The 18,746-nt window shown below is 44.4% G+C and overlaps 1 protein-coding gene and 1 non-coding gene across 2 annotated transcripts; both read left to right on the top strand.

Moving 5' to 3' along the window:
- The first annotated feature begins 4,828 nt into the window (after positions 1-4,828).
- LOC136503815 (uncharacterized) lies at positions 4,829-5,188 on the top strand. Its single transcript, XM_066498773.1, has one exon. It carries the CDS (start codon positions 4,829-4,831, stop codon positions 5,186-5,188), a length of 360 nt encoding a protein of 119 aa, XP_066354870.1.
- Positions 5,009-5,147, top strand: LOC136506297 (small nucleolar RNA Z247). The gene has a single exon (XR_010771512.1). It is a non-coding gene; the product is annotated as a small nucleolar RNA Z247 (small nucleolar RNA).
- Positions 5,189-18,746: the final 13,558 nt, after the last annotated feature.

Below are 18,746 nucleotides of genomic sequence, written 5' to 3'. Positions count from 1 at the left end.
CATGGAAGATGGGTCAAGAAGAAGCCTCATCATCAAGCAAAGGCAAAGCTCTTGCATGTAGTGAGAAAAAGAAGATGAAGGGCATGCAAATTGAGACAAGCTCAAGCTCAAGCTCCTCAAGTGAAGATGAAGAAGAAGATGATGATGATGAAGATTCAAGTGATGATGATCAATCTTCCTCCTCCACCTCCGACCTTGATGAAGAATCAATCAAACTTATCAACAAGGTGGAGAAGATGATCCAAAGGCTCAATGTCAAGGGTGTGCCCATCCAAATTCAAGATTTCATCTTCACCAATCAAAGAAATGAGCAAAGAAAGAAAAGGATGCTATGGATGTGGCGAGTTAGGGCACTTTGTGGAAGTTTGTCCAAACAAGCCCACACCCAAGACAAAGAAGAAGGCGTGCAAGGACAAAGCCCTCACATCAATAAGGTCATGGGATGATTTTTCAAGTGAAGAAGAAGACCACCACAAGAGGCGCGGGCACAAGCACCTCACGCGTGTGCCTTATGGCACGAGGTAACAAAAAGCATATCCCTAGTGATAGTGACAATGATAGTGATAGTGATGATGAGGTACCTTCTTATGATGAAATTGTGCAAGAAAATCTTAACTTTGCTAAAGTTTGCACTAGTCAACAAAAGAAGCTTGAAAAATTAAAAGAAAAACTAGATAGCTCACAACAAGCTTATGCTACTTTGCTTGAACAATATGAAACTTTTGCCAATATTAATATGGAGCTATCTACTAAAATTGAGAAACTTGAGACTAGTGCAAACACAAATAATTGCACAATCAATGATGAGCAACTTGTAAAGAAAAATGAAAAATTAAAGGAAAAGTTAGCTAGCTCACAAGATGCTTATAAAAGTTTGCTCGCTAAAATGGAAACCATGTGCAAACATTGTGATGAGCTAACTAATAAAGTTGCAAATCTTGAAGCCGTCGGTACAACCCCCACCGAGGCACCTAAAAAGAAAGTTTCAATTTTTGACATGCCTAAAAAGGATGCATCTACTTCTTGTAATGATTTATGTTTAGACTCACCCTTATGCAACAAAGTTTGTGTTGAGAAAGTTGTTGTAGAAACATGCACACAAGAGGTCGCAATGGAGAATGAGCAACTCAAGCAAGAAGTGGCTCGCCTCACCAAGGACTTGACTCGAGTGAAAGGCAAGACAGAGCAAGCCCAACTTCATCAAGATAACACCGTCAAGGGAGTGAAGAAGCTTGATGAAGGACAAACCATGGTTTGCTACGTGTGCCACAAGGAAGGCCACAAGTCCTATTAGTGCAAGGTGAAGAATGAGGGAAGAGCTAAGAAGAAAGAGAAAAACGAAAAGGAAATAAGCAAGCTCTCCAACACTTACACCAACAAGGTGAACAAAAAGGCCTCCACACCTTATCTATTGAAGAAGAAGAAAAATGACAAGGTGGTGGCCATCAAGGTGAACAAGCAAGCCAACAATGGGGCCAAATGCATTTGGGTGCCAAAGGAGATCTTTTCCAACATGAAGAGCACCAAGAAGAAGGTTTGGATCCCGAAAGGGAAGTGAGAAGTCCGATGGACTTCGGGGAATTTGGAGACTTGGTATAATTTTGGGTGCATTTCATGGGGTGCATCACATTGGATCATGTCAATTGCCAAGTGGGTTAGTGAACACTATGGACCCAAATTCCCCTCCCCATGTTAGGTAACTAGATTTAATTTCTTGAAATTTCAATTAGCATCTAGTTCCTTTTCATGCCTAGGTTTGCATTTTCATGTTTAATCTTTTGTCTTGCATACACTAGGTATATCTTATGGTAGGCTTGCTCGGTTTCACTCTTAACCCTTGGAGCAACCTACATGGTTTAAATTGTTTAGGAGCACGGCACATAGCTTGTTTTACAATTGTTCATCTAATATGTGCCAAAGTCCAAATTGTAGATAATTTCTCCCAAATATCACTTTTGAAAATGATTCTCACATTCATGTGATGTCCTCTTTCAAGTGGTATTTTTTATTCTAAAATCAATGTGCATGTCTCCCACAAGTATTCCATACTTATGTGCACAAATTTAGGGGGAGGTTACTCTACAAGTTGGATGCTTTGAGACTAACACCTTTTTAAACTTATCATGTGTGTAGTAGTCTCATTGCAAGGAAAATATAGTCCCCGGAGTTAAGCATCATACTTCAAATATCCACCACCAATTGCAAGTGGTATAAATCAAATTGGTTTCCACATGTGGTATTTTTAAACCGATATCATCATGTTGATTTCACTTTGGTATTTATATGCTTTCTCCATGTATTATATAGATTAAACTCCCTTGAGCATTAATTTGCCAATTATGCATAAACTACATTCTCCATCATATGTATGCATATGTTTAGGGGGAGCTTAGTCTATGTAATGTGAGAGTCAAATTTTGTGACCTTTCCACTCCACATACAAAGGATCACAAAGTTTGACCCTCCCTTGTGCTACTAATGTCTTCCTTTTCGGTGTTTGATTCCAAAGGGATAGAATATGTAGGACCAAAAGCAAGCCCAATCATAATAATTTACAAGTGGTAATGGTCCGATAAAGGGAGGATAGTGGATTATTTGCAAGGGGGAGGCTTTGTGCCATAATGCCACATGGGGACATTTGCAAGGGCAAGATAAGTTTCCAAAGATGTTTACATGTGGTATCTTTTAGAATCATATAACCTTGTCCTTTGCATTGCATCCTAGCAAGTAAATAGTTTCTAAATTCCAAAATTTTTATTATTTGCTTGCTTTGGTCGTGTTGTCATCAATCACCAAAAAGGGGGAGATTGTAAGGAAAATGGACCCTAAGCCCATTTACTTTGGATTTTGGTGTTTGATGACCAACACAATCAAATTGGACTAATGAATTTGCAAGTAATTGTTTTGTAGTTCAATAGGGTGCAAGACGTGACTTGGATGAAGGTGACATGATGATCCCACGATCAACACCATAAGCAAGACCCTAGGAGCACAAGAGAAGACCAAGATATCAAGCAAAATCCAAGCACGAAGATGGGAACCAAGCCGGATGCAAGATCACGAAGAAATGAGCTCGGCAGAGGTGACCGGATGCGTCCGATCAGTTGCTCGGCAATAGCAGGCGTCAGCAGCAGCGACTGGACACTGAGCGAGGCAGTGATCGGACGCACGGACTCTGCTATTCATTGTCGCGGTAACAACTCAGTGAGAACCGGATGTAGCGGCACTAGATGACCGGACACACAAAGTACAGCAACCGATCATGTCCAGAGAGGTTCCAGAGCGGCACAAATGCATCTGGATGCATCCGGTCGGTGATGACCGGACTCGGTAGTGCATCCTATCACTACGCGCGCGCTCAAAGGTCGGGACGACCGGACACGTCCGGTCAGGACGACAGCAGCGTCCGGTCAATAGCAGAAAGCTAGGTTTTGCCCCCAACGGCTACTTTCTCTATGGGGCTTATAAATAGACCCCCAACTGGTCATTTGATTAGAGGAGAGCTGAGGAAGCATACCAAGGGTGTTGATATACCATTTTAGTGATCTCCACTTGCATAGTGCTTATTGATTCATTAGGTGATTAGCGTGGGTGCTTTGTGAAGTGCTTAGGTTGATTAGACCGCCGCTCATGCGCTTGCTCTAGGTTTAGGCCTAGTGTTTAGTGAGGTTTGCATACCTCTTACCACTTGGTGCTTGCGCGCACCATTGTTGTACATCGAAGGGGCTTGTAGTCTTGCGAGATCACACCAACCGCGTTTGTGGTGTGGCCACCAACGTGTACCGAAGGGAGCAAGGCCCGTGGTGGTTCGGCCAGAAGCTTGATAGTGAAGACGGCGGGGAGCAGTCCTAGAGAGGCTTGCTGGAAGGCACACTAGAGACCCACTTGCACGTGGGGAAGGCCCAGGGCTATCCACGGAGTTACCCGACCGGGAGCTTGGCCCTTGCGAGGGATTCCTTGCGAGGGGCTCCAACAAGGACTAGGGGGAAGCTTGTGCGCTTCTTGATACCTCGGTAAAAATATCAGAGTCATCGACGGGAGTTTGCATATCTCTACCTTACTCTTTAGCTTCCGCATTTACATTGTTTGCATAACTCCTTTTGCGGTAGAGATAGCAACACACCTAGCAAAACCGTAGTTGCACATTTAGATAGCTAATCTTTTGCATAGGTTTTGACTAGGTGAAATTAGAGGCCTTAGTTAGAGTTATAATTTTAAGTTGTCTAATTCACCCCCCTATTAGGTGTCATGGTCCCTTACAGGGGCTAGACAGCCTGGTGACCGCGCCCAACATGAGAAGATGGCTCGAGTTCATGTTATGCATGGATTTTAAAGCGTTCAAGACGTCTAAACCGCTGAACCAATCCCCAAACCACTTTTGCTATACCTTAGAGGGTATATTAGGCTACTAAAACAAGCCATAATACTACCCTACTCCTTAATCCAATTTCTCTACAAATATTGCTAAACATAGCAGTGTCTAACTGTTGGCAGACTTGAAAATCTCCATTTGTGATTTCTAAACTAGTGAAAATATTAGATAGTAATATCATTTTTGACCGCAAGCATTTCATTGTCATCTACAAAGTTTGTACTTCAAACTTTATTTAAGTATCACATACATGTTCTATAGCATTTTTGCTTAATAAAAATTGGTTTTAAACCCTAAGTGATATAACATGACTATCGAATCAACTTTCGTTTCACATTTCTATTGATCGTTTCGAGTTACAGAAATTGATCTACACACTTTATCACATGCATTAACACATAAACATGATGCTCATGACATGTCTTAGTAAAAGATTTATAGTGTAACACCGACACCATGGAGGTCACGGCGGCCAAGGCTTGGGCTGCCATTGAAGGGATGTTCGCATCCCAATCTCGTGCGCGCCTGATCTGCACAAGAATGGCGCTCGCGACTGCATCCAAGGGTACGTCCTCCATAAGTGAATATTTTACTAAGATGAAGGGGTTAGCAGATGATATGGTGTCTGCCGGCCAAAGACTTGAAGATGAGGAACTCGTTTCCTACATACTCACCGGGTTGGATCTAGAATTCAATCTGGTGGTTTTCGCTGTCGCCGCTAGGGTTGAGCCCATATCTATTGGGGATCTCTATACCCAGCTGGTGAGCTTCAAGCAACGGATGGAGCTACACGTCGGAGGCAGTGATCATCAGTGATCTACCAATGTCGTTGCAAAAGGAGGCCGCGGTGGCGGCAACAACTTCAACAACTCACGTGGTGGACATGGAGGTGGTCATGGCAGCTTTGGTCATGGCCAGAAGGGCGGTCATGGTGGTGGTCGTGGCTCCGGCGGTGCGTCCTCGGGCATCATCTGTCAGCTCTATGGCAGGGAAGGGCATACTGTCCTTTGTTGCTTCAAAAGGTTCGATGCATCTTTCACTGGCCCCCCACAAAAATCTGCTTCATCTACTACAACCTTGTATGGAGTAGATACCAATTTGTATATGGACTCTGGCGCCACGGATCATATCACCAGTGAATTGGAGAAGCTGACCATGCACGACAAGTACCACGGTGGGGAGCAAGTCCACGCCGCCAATGGATCAGGTATGGAGATTTCACATGTTGGTCATAGTATTGTGCATTCCCCATCGCATAAGATTCATCTCAAAAACATTCTCCATGTTCCTACTGCAAGCAAAAGTCTAGTTTCTGTAAATCGTCTCACTTGAGACAATAATGCATTCGTTGAATTTCATCCTGATCATTTTTTCCATAAAGGACCAGGCGATGAGGAAAATGCTCCTTAGAGGCAGATGTGAAGGAGGCCTCTACCCGCTCAAGTCTTTCCTGCATAGGTCATCATCAAATAAGCAAGCTCTTGGTGTTGTCAAGCCATCATCATCTTTGTGGCATAGTAGGCTAGGACATGCTTCTACTTCCATCGTACAACAAGTTCTTATCCGTCATAAACTTTCTTTTATTCATGATGTGAACAATAAGCACGATTGTGATGCATGCCAATAGGGCAAAAGCCATCAGTTGTCCTATCTAAAGTCAACTAGTGTGTCTACTAGTCCTTTGGATCTTTGTGTTCTCAGATGTTTGGGGACCTACCCCAACTTCTGTTGGTCATTTTAATTACTTTGTGAGCTTCATTGATGATTACTCCAAATTTACTTGGATCTATTTATTGCGCTATAAATCTGAAGTCTTTCAATGCTTCCATGATTTTCAGAGTTTAGTTGAATGGCAATTTAATAGAAAATTCGTGATATGCAAACCGATTGGGGGGAGAATATCAATCCTTAAATTCTTTCTTTAAGCGGGTCGGCATTACTCATCATGTATCTTGTCCTCATGCGCACCAACAAAATGGCTCTACTAAATGTAAGCATAGACACATTGTCGAAATGGGAATTACTCTACTAGCCCATGCATCTATGCCGCTTAAGTTTTGGGATGAAGCCTTCCTTACTGCTTTTTTATTAATCGCTTGCCATCTAAAGTTATTAATCAAGAGACTCCCCTTAGTCATCTTCATGGTCATGGACCAGACTATACCTTCTTCGTACTTTTGGGTGCGCTGTATGGCCCAATCTTCGTCCTTATAACACATGCAAGCTACAATTCCGTTCCAAACAATGTGTGTTTCTTAGCTATAGTAACTTGCATAAAGGGTTCAAGTGCTTGGATCCAAGCGAAGGGAGAATTTACATATCTAGGGATGTGGTGTTTGATGAAATAGTTTTTCCATTCGCTTCCCTTCACCCAAACACTGGTGCTCGATTACGTGCTGAACTTCAACTTCTACCTGAAATCTGACTCAATCCATCTACTCAATTTGGGGATGCATTAGTACGTGATCAGCATCTAGATTCTCCTAAGCCTACTAACGATGTTTCCAGCTCTTGTGACCTTGTGTAGTCTACCGAAAAAAATCGGCTTCAGATGGTGCTTCATCTAGTGGAAAATCCAGCGTTGATGTTCCATATTTCATATGCCGCGCCACGGGAAGCAGCACGGATCCCGGCGTTGCTTCTCCTGACAGCGCTGGCGGATCGGATTCGCCATCGTCTTTGGGCTCCGTGCGGCGGCGGTCGGTCGCTCCCGCTGGTGTGTCAGCGGCTCCTGTGAGCGGATCGTCTATGGCATCGACGCCACCACTTGAGTCTGCGACCGGGCCTGTGGCTGCACACGCGGATCTGGTCGGGAGGGGGGCAGCTGTCGCCCGCTGCTCCCAAGATCGATTCGGCGATCGGATCAGGTGTGCCCGCCTCCAGATCCGGTGTGGAGAATGTAGCTTCTGTCTCAGCTGTGCCGACTGATCCATCTCAAGGACTTCGCCCTACAACACGGCTGCAGCAAGGTATTTCCAAGCCTAAGCAATATACTGACAGCACCGTACAGTGGTGTATGATGGCTGCATCTGCATCTGAGGAGCCAAACAGTGTTGATGAAGCCCTAGCTGATTCAAAATGGGTATCGGCGATGGATGCCGAGAATCAAGCACTGCTTCGGAATAATACCTGGCACCTTGTTCTTGCACCAAAGGGGAAGAACATAATTGGGTGCAAGTGGTGTACAAGGTGAAGTGGAGAGCTGATGGATCCATTGATCGCTACAAAGCCCGGTTGGTAGCCAAAGGCTACAAGCAGCGCTCTGGCATTGACTATGAAGATACTTTGAGTCCCATGGTTAAAGCAGCTACCATTCGCTTAGTCCTGTCAATTGCTGTGTCAAAGGGATGGTCACTCCGTCAGTTGGATGTTCAAAATGCTTTTCTTCATGGGATCTTGAATGAGGAAGTCTACATGCATCAACCACCGGGTTATGTGGACAAGTCACATCCCCATTATGTATGCAAGCTTGACAAGGCGATTTATGGTCTAAAGCAGGCTCCACGAGCATGGTATGCTCGGCTCTGTGCAAAATTGGAATCCTTGGGTTTCATACCATCAAAAGCTGATACATCCTTGTTTTACTTTAATAGAGGCAGACATAGTTTGTTTGTCCTGGTTTATGTAGATGATATAATTGTGGCAAGTTCTTCTCCAGAAGCAACAGAGGCATTACTCGGTGATTTGTAAAAGGAGTTTGCCTTGAAAGATCTAGGGGATCTTCACTATTTTCTAGGAATAGAAGTCAAGAAAATTCAGAATGGCTTGGTTCTCCGTCAAGAGAGATATGCTACTGACATTTTATCTCGGTGAGGGATGGACAAGTGCAAAGCTATTGATACACCTCTGTCAAGCACAGAGAAGCTTAGTGCTGTGGAAGGTGATGCACTAGGGCCGGATGATTCTACTAAATACCGAAGCTTAGTTGGTGCATTGCAATCACTTACTCGACCTGATATTTCCTTTGCTGTGAACAAGGTTTGTCAGTTCTTGCATGCGCCTACAACAGTTCATTGGAGTGCGGTGAAACGAATTCTCAGATACATACGAGGGACATTGAATCTTGGACTCAAGATTGGAGCCTCAAAATCTATGATTCTTAGCGCATTTTCTGATGCCGACTGGGCAGGCTGCGTGGATGATAGAAGATCAACTGGCGGGTTTGCTGTATTCCTTGGTGATAATCTCGTCTCATGGAGTGCAAGGAAACAAGCAACGGTATCACGGTCTAGCACATAGGCTGAGTACAAATCACATGCAAACGCAACGGCCGAGATGATTTGGGTACAAAAACTGTTAACTGAACTTGGAGTCCTTCATCCTCCCATGGCTCCGCTATGGTGTGATAATTTGGGTGCAAAATATCTTTATGCAAATCCTTTGTTTCATGCTCGAACAAAACACATAGAGATTGATTTCCATTTTGTCAGAGATAGAGTTGCACATAAGTTGTTGGACATTCGGTTTATTAATTCAAGGGATCAGATGGCAGATGGGTTCACCAAAGCTCTTCTTAGTGTGAAGCTACGAGAGTTCAGGAACAATATCAACCTTGTATATGGCTGAGATTGAGGGGGTGTTAGACGATAGGCATCTCCTCTAGTGTCTAGGCATGGGTTGTTCCTAGATTGTAGCTCAAGATGTATATCTCTCTAATCTGTTGTAACAAACTTAACCCTTGTACAAACCACAGCCGGGGGGCTGCTCCCCGAGCTATTTAACACGAAGCCGAGTGCCAGGGAGAGGCAACTCGTTGAACACATTTTCACAACTACAACCATTAACCTTTCAAGTTATTATTATATCCTTTGTTATTTCCTATACATATACATGTATATAATGGATTTCCTCATGCCAACCAAAAGTTTTTTAGTTAGCTCATCTAACTATCCATGTTGGGTCGCGCAACAGCATGTCTGCATTCACTCATCCACGCCTCCAACATCTCTCCTCCTTGCCGCTTCACCTTCACTCAACTAGAGATCCAGAGTTTTCATTAAAAAAAAACTAGAGATCCAGAGTCATGGCCACGTGCCAACGTACATTCCTTTTGACTAGTGAGAAACTCCAACAAAAATCGATCACTCAGGGCAGGCCCAGCACTAAGGCAACTAAGGCCATGGCCCTACTCGTGACCCAAATAACCAGGGAGTAGGTCTTCAAATTTTTTTTTTTTTTTTTTTGCCCAGCCCAACAAAAAACAGCGTCCAGAGTCAGGGAATACACTAATACAGGATAAGGGTATGTTTGAAACAAAGAAATTAAAAACGGACGAATAGAAAAACCCGTAGGAATAAAGTGGAGTGAAAAGTGAAAAATTACATGATTCTAAAACACAGGAATTAATACTTTGAGCTATTTAGATCGTAGGAATATGGTTGAATCATCGCATGTCCCTAGACAATAAATTAGTTCTAACCATTGTTGCATTCTAAAGTGATTATTCAGGACACATAGGTTGTCTCGCATATTATTATTTAATTCATTAACTACATCGATCTTTTACTTTAGCAGCTGTCTCTCTATTCATTAACTACATCCATTCTCTCTCCTGGACGTTCTTATCTTCTTTTATCTGCTCTCACTATACAAGACAGGAAGGGCGCATGCAGCCGTGATAAGCACCAGCGTGATTTCCATTGGTTCTGACCGGATGGTTTTTTTCCTCTGAAATGCACGTAGCTCGTTTCCCTTCTTTCCCTTGTTCCAAACACACCCACATGCTTCCTTTCCTTAGGAATGGCACCCTCCAAAAATCTTGTAAAAATCCTACAATCCAAGCAGGCCTTAAGAGGGTTGGAAAGAGTTCGCCAGCTAGCTGACCTGCTCTGCTCACCCTATTCCTGTTCGCCTGCTCAGCTGCTCTGCTCTGCTGCTCCCAGCGGGCAGCGGCCCCTAGCCGGCTGGCCGCCGAGCGGGGCCGGGGAGCCGGGGCGGCCACGGTTGGGCAGTGGCCGGCGGGCGGGCAGCCAGCGACCGGCCAAGGGCGGAGAAGCGCCCTGCGGAGCACAGATCGGAGGCCAGAGGGGGCGAGGCGGCGATGGGTGACGGCGCGGAGGTGGGCCAGGTGGCAGAGTGTGCGAGCGGCATGACTCGGACGCAAGCGAGGAGGCGAGGAGCTGCTGTATCCCGTAGGGGACTTACTAGCGCCCGGACGTCCGGAGCAAATGAGCATGTCCGGACACCCCAAACATGCTATTGTGCCAGCTCGCCCACGCTTGCCGTTGTGCCGTATCACTGCTGCAGGGGCGCACGTCCATCCCCTGTCTACCTCGCCCTGCCCCGCACGCACACCCTGGCTGTGCCCGCCACTCCTTCCCCCTAACCCCCTCCGCTCTCTGCGCGGGCGGGACCCGAGAGCCTAGATGAGGACGATCATGCCCTATCCGTAGGACCCTAGGCATGCCGTGCACCCCATCTGTCGGCCCCTGGCTCACCGCGCCCCTTCCCCCAGTGCTCAGGCCGTGCCCCCATGAGTCTCTGAATATACCTCTAATCAACGAAACACTTGCAACATGAAGCAATTGAATGCAATATACAGTGGCGGATCCAGAAACGAGTCACGATGGGGGCTAAATAACATAGGACTAAAAATCATACCAACCATACACTAATAATACATATAATAAAAAAAACAAATGTCGATATCAATTTAAAGCATTCAAGTACTTTGTAGAAATATTGTAAAATCTTACTAACATATCTCTCTATCCTAGCATAATATGTCATATGATATAAAATATTGCAAATTAAATCATGATTATTACTAACTAAACATTTGCATCCATTCATGAAAAAACAAAATTGAACAAAATATGATGAAACTAGGCCGGCTCTCACCATGAGGCGTGAGCTATGCTATGGTAAGCAGGGGATGTTAACGCGGTGCCGCTGGAGGTTGGGCCGCCCTAGTAGTGAGGAGTAGGCAGTGCCCAGCCGGCAACCAAGGCAGCTCTACAGCTGCAGCAGGGGTAGAGAGGAGAGACTAGAGACAGAGAGGAGGGCCGTCGGCCGATGGGCGCTGTTGTAGCAGACTGGGTCGCGATTGGGGGCGGGCGTGCCGCGTGCGGGAGGACGCAGAGTTCAGCGCTGAAGAGGCAACAGACGCTTGAGCCGGACAAAAGGGTCCGGAGGGCGTGGAGGGTGCTAACGGGATGTTTTGGGCTGCTCTCGGAAGAGCTGTTCCTTATTTTTTTTGGCGTCACCGTGGTCTGTAGCCCCTCCAGCCCGGGACGTGAATCCGCCCCCCTTGGCAATATAAGTCTAAAGCAAATGAAACATTTAGAATATATATTTGCAACATATATGTGAACACATATGCAACATTAAGATATAATACTTGCAACATGAAAATACTTATTGCGAGATAAGAATGAAACAACCGAAACATCTGGAACATCCACTATCCCAGATCTGGACATCACTGCCGGTTCAAAAACCCACTTCACTGCCAGATTTTGAACCGACAGTGGCATACCGGCAGTGAAGGGGGGTTGACATCACTGCCGGTCCTTAAAAACCGACACTGATCTACAGGAAACAATGACGGTTCCTGGCTCCACCCGGCAGTGTCCAGTTGAACAACACTGCCGGTTTGTAGTGCTAACCGACAGTGACGGTTGCTTCAAGAGTGTCGGTTCTTGGCTCAAGCCAGCAGTGTTGAGTAAGCCTACAATGTCGGTTCATAGATCAAACCGACAGTGTTGTAGTAAATATCAGTGTCAGTTCATGGATCAAACCGGCAGTGTTCTCATAACTATCAGTGTCGGTTCATGGTTCAAGCCGGCAGTGTTGAGCAAACCAACACTGTCGGTTTGCTTCTAACCGGCAGTGATGGTTACGACAACACTGCCGGTTTGTTGCTAACCGGCGGTGATGGCCCGTTCGTATTTTATTATTTTATAATTTATTTTAATTTATATTTTTTCGTGGAATCGGGTTTCGCTTTATATACGCTACGTAGACGATAGGTCCATCAATATTAAACATTACAAATGTTACGATTACAATTCAAAGGTTCTTATCCACATCTCGATCCCTCAAAATAAAAAAGAAATATTCTTGGACTTCACACATGCTTCTTGGACTTCTTACAATAATCTGGCGAGAGCCGCTCTGGGCCATACTAGTCCTTGTACTTCACGGATTGTGTAATGGAAAATACTCCATCTTTTTTCAATACCTCGGCTAAGATGAATTTTGCTAGCTCCGATTGTAGTGCGACGATCTCCATGTCTAGCAGCCTTTCGTGCTTATATTTCTTGCACTGTTGTTCAAAAAAGATGATATCCAAAGAGGAACAGTAAATCATTTTGTTCAATTATTAACAGACATAAATGAAATGGGGATTATACACACCAACTTATCGGCTTCTTCTGATTTCCCGCCGATGTAGCGAAGCATTGCCCACATTACATAAAACCCGCATTCATTGTTTCCCGCCGGCTGTGATAGGTACTTCCCCTCCATTTCGACAACCTCGAATGGGACCGGCGTCCCACCGATATGTCTTCTTCGGACACTGAGCAACATTAAAACGAGAAACATTAGAAAGCGGTATGTGTGATTAGAAAATAATAGTTATTAGGATCGCTTACTAATTCAGCACTGCCACCAGTGCATCCAGATGATGAAATGGTTTTTTCTTCGAGTCTCACACCTCGAGCAGATTTTTGGCAAGATTAACACAAATGAAGACGAAATGGTTGCTGCAATCATAGAATCCTAATTATCGAATTATCTTAACAAAAAAAGAAGCATAAAATTAAAAGACGAGAACACATACTCGCAGTTGTAGGCTAGAAGTATGTGGGTTTTCTTCTTCATCATGAATTCATCGAAAACAGCAATCAATCACTGTTTTAGGTCTTCCACATCACATCCATAGAGGCCTAGACATGTCCTCTTATTGACTCGCATGGGGTCCAAGAAGCCTATGTAATCCCATTTGCTTTTTAGAATGCAAAATTTTGCTATACACCTACATAAAATCATGGGAAGTGCTTAAAAGTTAACAATTTGTGTCTTGAGAGAGTAGTTAATTGTAATATCGTGCGTGTAGGGTACTTACATAGTCCACAGCATCAACATTTGAACATCGAGAGAGCGTTTCTGGTATAGCTGGAACAAGCACTCCCACTCGACATCGAACTTCTCTTCTTCAGGATATTGGAAAACATGTGGCGAACGGATAATAACCTCAAAACCAAAGTCGTCCGTCTCTGTTGCTTGAGCCATGTAATATTCATGTAACTAGCGCATATATGTTGTCAGATTTTTATACTCATGATCAGGAACCAAAAGATTGCCCCTTTCATACTTCATTGCCGGTGTTCCCGTCCCTTGTACATCATAATAGATGTTCACGGCCTCTTCCATGGTTAAATCAGGGTTGTCTTCGACTAACTTCATAATGTTCCTTAAATCTTTTATTGTGTATTTCTTCATCTCTTGTTGTAGCGTATTTATTCTGTGTTTGCCTTTCGAATTCGGACTTCAACAAAAACGGAGGCAGTGAGGCACATAGATTGAAGAAACTAACGCAATCTTCCTTCGAGATGTGTGATGTAAATTTTTCTTTCATCAAGGTGGTAACGCTGCCACTAAACGACCTTTTTCTTTTCTGTTGGTCCACTTTGGGAGCATTAGCGACCGAATCCAAGGACCTTTTCCGCCACTGCGAGGATGTCCTTGATCTTGTTTTGGGCTGAGGTGGAGGAGGAGGATGACGACGAGAATTCTGTTTTCCCGGCGCTGATGAAGATGGAGGAGGAGGAGGAGTCTCTTTTCTCGGGGCTGATGAAGATGGAGTTGGACGAGGAGAAATAGAAGGAGACCTCTGTCTTCTCGGGGATGATGGCTCCGGATGAGGAGGGGAGTGATCTCTATTGGGAGATGGTGAGTGATTATCATGGGTGGGCGAAGACTCGCAGTTGTCCTCATCATCAGAGGACAATTGATGGTCAAGCTTAATCCAAGCGTTGAAGAACGAGCAAAGCTTTATGATTGGGGCATGGACCTTTGGGGGGAGGATACCACGCAGGGCAACAGGGAGCAGCTAAGTCATAATGACATGATAGTCATGGGCCTTCATAGGGCCATAGTTGAACTTGAGTTCTCTCATGTTCACTATCCTCTTTGGGTTCGCACAGTAGCCCATCAGGACTTTGAGTTCATTGAAGAAAAAAATAAGCGCACGCTTTTCTTCCTTCTTCAATGTCCATGACTCAATCGGAAGTTTGAACTGGCCATTCTCTAGCTCCAAGGGATGCAGCTTCTTCCTAATTCCCAAGTGTTGCATGTCCAGGCGTGTGGCTAGTGAATCCTTCGATGTCCCCCGGTGTCCATCAAGGTGTTAAGAGTGTTAGCGCACACATTTTTAGTGATGTGCATGGGATCAAGACAGTGGCGTACACTCAAAAATGGCCAGTAAGGTAGTTTCCAGAAAACCGATTTTTTCTTCCAAACGCTCCCATCAGGCGCTGCTACTGCACTGTCCCCCTTCCCAAGGACAACCTCCAGTTTGTTGAGTTCTCAAAGTATCGCAGGCCCGTCTCGATATTTTGAAGCTAAGCGGTTCTCAATAGTATTGTTGAAATCTTTTCTGTTCCTACGGTAAGGGTGATCCTTAGGTAGGAACCTACGGTGTCCCATATAAACTATCTTTGAGTTATTTGGCAGATTTACCGCATCGGTGTCGTCCAAGCACTCGACACATCCAGTATAGCCTTTTGTCTTCTCTCCGGACAATGAACCTCGACCTAGCAGGTCGGCGATTGTAGCGATAAGTACTCCCTTGATCGTGACATGTTCCTTTTTGTACTCGTCCCAAACATTCGGCACACCCTTTTTAAACATCTCCACTAGTTCATCGATCACTGGTTCCAAAAACACATCGATGTCATTCTCAGGCTGTCTTGGCCCTTGGATCAGTAGTGGCATCTAGATGTATGACCGCTTCATACAGACCCAAGGTGGAAGGTTGCATATATAGAGCATCACTGGCCAGGTGCTATGATTACTTCTAACCTAGTCAAAAGGATTCATCCCATCTGTGCTCAAAGCAAACCAAAGGTGCCTTACGTCTCCACCGATGTCCTTATAGAACATAGTATTGACAGTCCTCCAGTCATGCCCATCGGCGGGGTGCCTCATCATTGTATCTTTCTTATGCTCTTCGCCATGCCAGCACAGCAGCTTGGCTGACTTTGCACATGCAAACAACCTATGCACCCGGGGAGCTATAGGGAAATACCAAACAACCTTTACGGGACCTCCTCTAGTCTTGGTACCCTCATCTGACGGCCCTTCCTTATACCGTGGAGCTTCGCACTTGGGGCACTTGTCCAAGTCTTTATATTTTTCTCCATGGTACAATATGCAATCATTGGAACACGCGTGGATTTTTTCAACCTCGTGGCCGATGGGGCAGATCATTTGCTTGGCCAAGTATGTCTTTTCTGGCAACTCGTTTTTTTCTGGGAGCATTTTCCTTATTATACCTAACAACTGATCGAAGCCTTTATCGCTCAATCCGTTTGTCAATTTGAACTCTAACAGCATGATGTCGGCTTTTAGTTTGCTCATTGGACAATTCCTATACAATGGTGTTTTGCCATCTTGTCTCATTTTCTCTAGCTTTCTCAGTTGTCTTTCACTAAGACATCCGGTCTCTACATTACGTAGCAGCTGAGAAATGCCATCGTTATCCTCGGTGTCGTCAGCTAGCATATTCCTAAACACATTATTAACTGTGGCCATAGGTTTCGTGTTGATACCGGGTTCCTCGTCAGCATCGTGGATGGCTACGTCAGGCATGTCCACATCATCATCGTTTCCTACAGAACATTCACACCAACCTCGCCATGCATAGTCCATATCGTATAGTTTGGCATGAATCCCCTGGTAATCAAGTGCGATCGTATAGACTCAATTTGACGAAAGTTTCTATGATTCTTGCAATCTTTGCATGGACAGAAGACAAGGTTCCCATTCCCAGCATGGGCTTTGGCATTGGTGATAAACTGGCTGATGCCATGCATGTACTGCTTGTCCGTTCAGGATAGATGCTTCCACTCTCGATCCATCTCTGTACAAAAAAATACTGAGACAGTGATTATAAAGAATTAATAAGAAATTGAGCTTCATGAACAACAATTGTACCTCGAAAGTACCATTTTTGGAAAACATTATTGTACACTAATTATTGAAAAAATGAAATTGGTAGCCCCGGCCCTGTAAATTGAAAATCGTAGTAAAAAACAATTATTGCACAATATTGAAGAACAACTATTCTACTCTACTTCTAAGAACTTATTATAGCATCACATACTAACAATGATGATCTTGACCACCATGGAATAATTAGCTAGGAATTTAAATGTGTTCATAGACACCAACCTTTTGGATGATGGATTCACCATAATTTGAGCCTTGCATAAATGTCCAATTGGAAAAGTGCTCTCTGGAATGGAGAAAGAACTAGAATGAGAATCAAGCAATGTAGCCATCAAAACCAAGCTAATTAAGCAACAAAATCAAAGGAGTGGATGTTTGTTACTAACCTTAAAGAAAAAAGATCAAGCCATTCTTCAAAATCCAAGCACTAGCTTCATGGTGAAGAGCAGCCGCAACAATGGAGGGAAGGGTCCAAACGCGCGCCTTTGTTCTCAGGATGGAAGAGAGGATGAAGGAGAGGACGGCTGCAGCCTTTTTGTGTTGTAGGCTTATCACCGTCGGTTCTTGGCTAGAACCGATAGTGATAGAGCCCGATCACTATTGGCTCTTGGCTTAAACCAGCAGTGATGAGTGCCCGCCAAAACACTGCCGGTTCAAGCCACAAACCGGTAGTGATGTGGTCCTTCACTACCGGTTTTAGCCCAGCCCCAATCATTTTTTCATTTTCAAGCTCATAACCGGCAGTGAAGGTACATCACTACCGGTTCTCACAAATCCAGTAGTGATGAGGCCGGCAGTGATGTGCAAATTTGGCATAGTGATCTCTTACAACATATGTGTGAAACATCCAGATCAAAACGCTTGCAACATGCGTCTAGAACAGATGAAACACTTTGAACAAACGCTTGCGACATGCCTATGAAACACTTACAGCATATCCAACATCCTGATCTACTTTTGTAACATCCATATGAAACATTTGCAACACACCTATGAAACATTGGAAACACTTGAAACATACGTTTGCCGAATTTTTTATTTTTTAGCCTTTTTTGAAAAATTTTCACAAATATGCCCCTGGAGGTATGATTTCAAAATCTGGACCCTTAGCTCGGCGCCATCGTTGCTGGCGCTGAGGTCTTGGGCTCGACGCAGACATGGTGGTGACTTGGCAGGCAGCTCGGTGTCATAGATCTTGGCGCCGTGGTTATTGGCACCGTAGTTATTGGCGCTAAGCCTATCTTACCTATGGGCCCTCCCTTCCTTTCTCTCTTCCTCTCTCTCTCTCTCGCCCCGAACCAGCGCACCGCCGCCACCGCCCGTGCCCTCGCCCGCCCCCTGTGATAGAACCGCCTAATTTATACAAGATCAAGTACGGCTGTCCCCACTAACACGTTGACATGCTCATACTTTCCCTTATATAAACCCGGTAGTCCGCCGAGTGTCACGCAGGACCTCGGTAAATCAACATCACAACCAAGATCGTGTGATTAAGCAAACACACATCACATACACAGAGTTGCAGCGGAAATAATATTATAAGTGAGTTCACAAATAATAGTACAAGTTTGGGTTTCAAAATCGATTAGTAAAAGCAACATAGCTTTCAAATAATTACATTAATATAAGTTCCAAATACATTGCTATCATAAGTGACATCCTCAAATAAAAGCATATAGATGAGAGATAACATAGAGTCACCGAGCCCACCGGTGGTTAGCCACCATCTTCAACAGGCCAAGAACTTCACCTGCAACATGGTGGGATAAACCCTGAGCACTCGAATGTACTCAGCTAGACTTACCCATCATAAACCAAAAATAAAATTGACTCCAAGGAGTATGCAAGGCTTTATAAGTGGAGGTAGCTTGATAATATTTTGCATAAAAAGCGATTAACTCAATTATACAATTATAATTCTGTCATCAAGTTAATTATAACTATCCATCTCTAGATTAGCAACTATCCTGTGCCAAACATGTGGTATATCTTTTTAGAGCATCCAATAGTAGCCATAGCAGGTATAGTAATTCCATGTTTATCCGAACCATCATATTCCATAGTACAATTACTACGATGTTGGGGCTAGCCAAGTTTCTCACTATCCGGGAGAGACGGCGATTCGAATCGATTTCAACCAGCTGGGAATTTATTCCTAACACAAACCTAGGTCTACCAGCCACAGTAGCCTTAGGTC

This window comes from Miscanthus floridulus, chromosome 14 (genome assembly GCF_019320115.1).
Source record: "Miscanthus floridulus cultivar M001 chromosome 14, ASM1932011v1, whole genome shotgun sequence".
NCBI lineage: Eukaryota > Viridiplantae > Streptophyta > Magnoliopsida > Poales > Poaceae > Miscanthus > Miscanthus floridulus.
The sequence above is the reverse complement of the archived record's forward strand: the minus strand, read 5'-3'. Positions and strand labels throughout refer to the sequence as shown.

What these genes read in the sequence shown, in the direction of transcription:
- LOC136503815 (XM_066498773.1), top strand. Translation starts at nt 4,829, where the DNA reads ATGGAGGTCACGGCGGCCAAGGCTTGGGCTGCCATTGAAGGGATGTTC.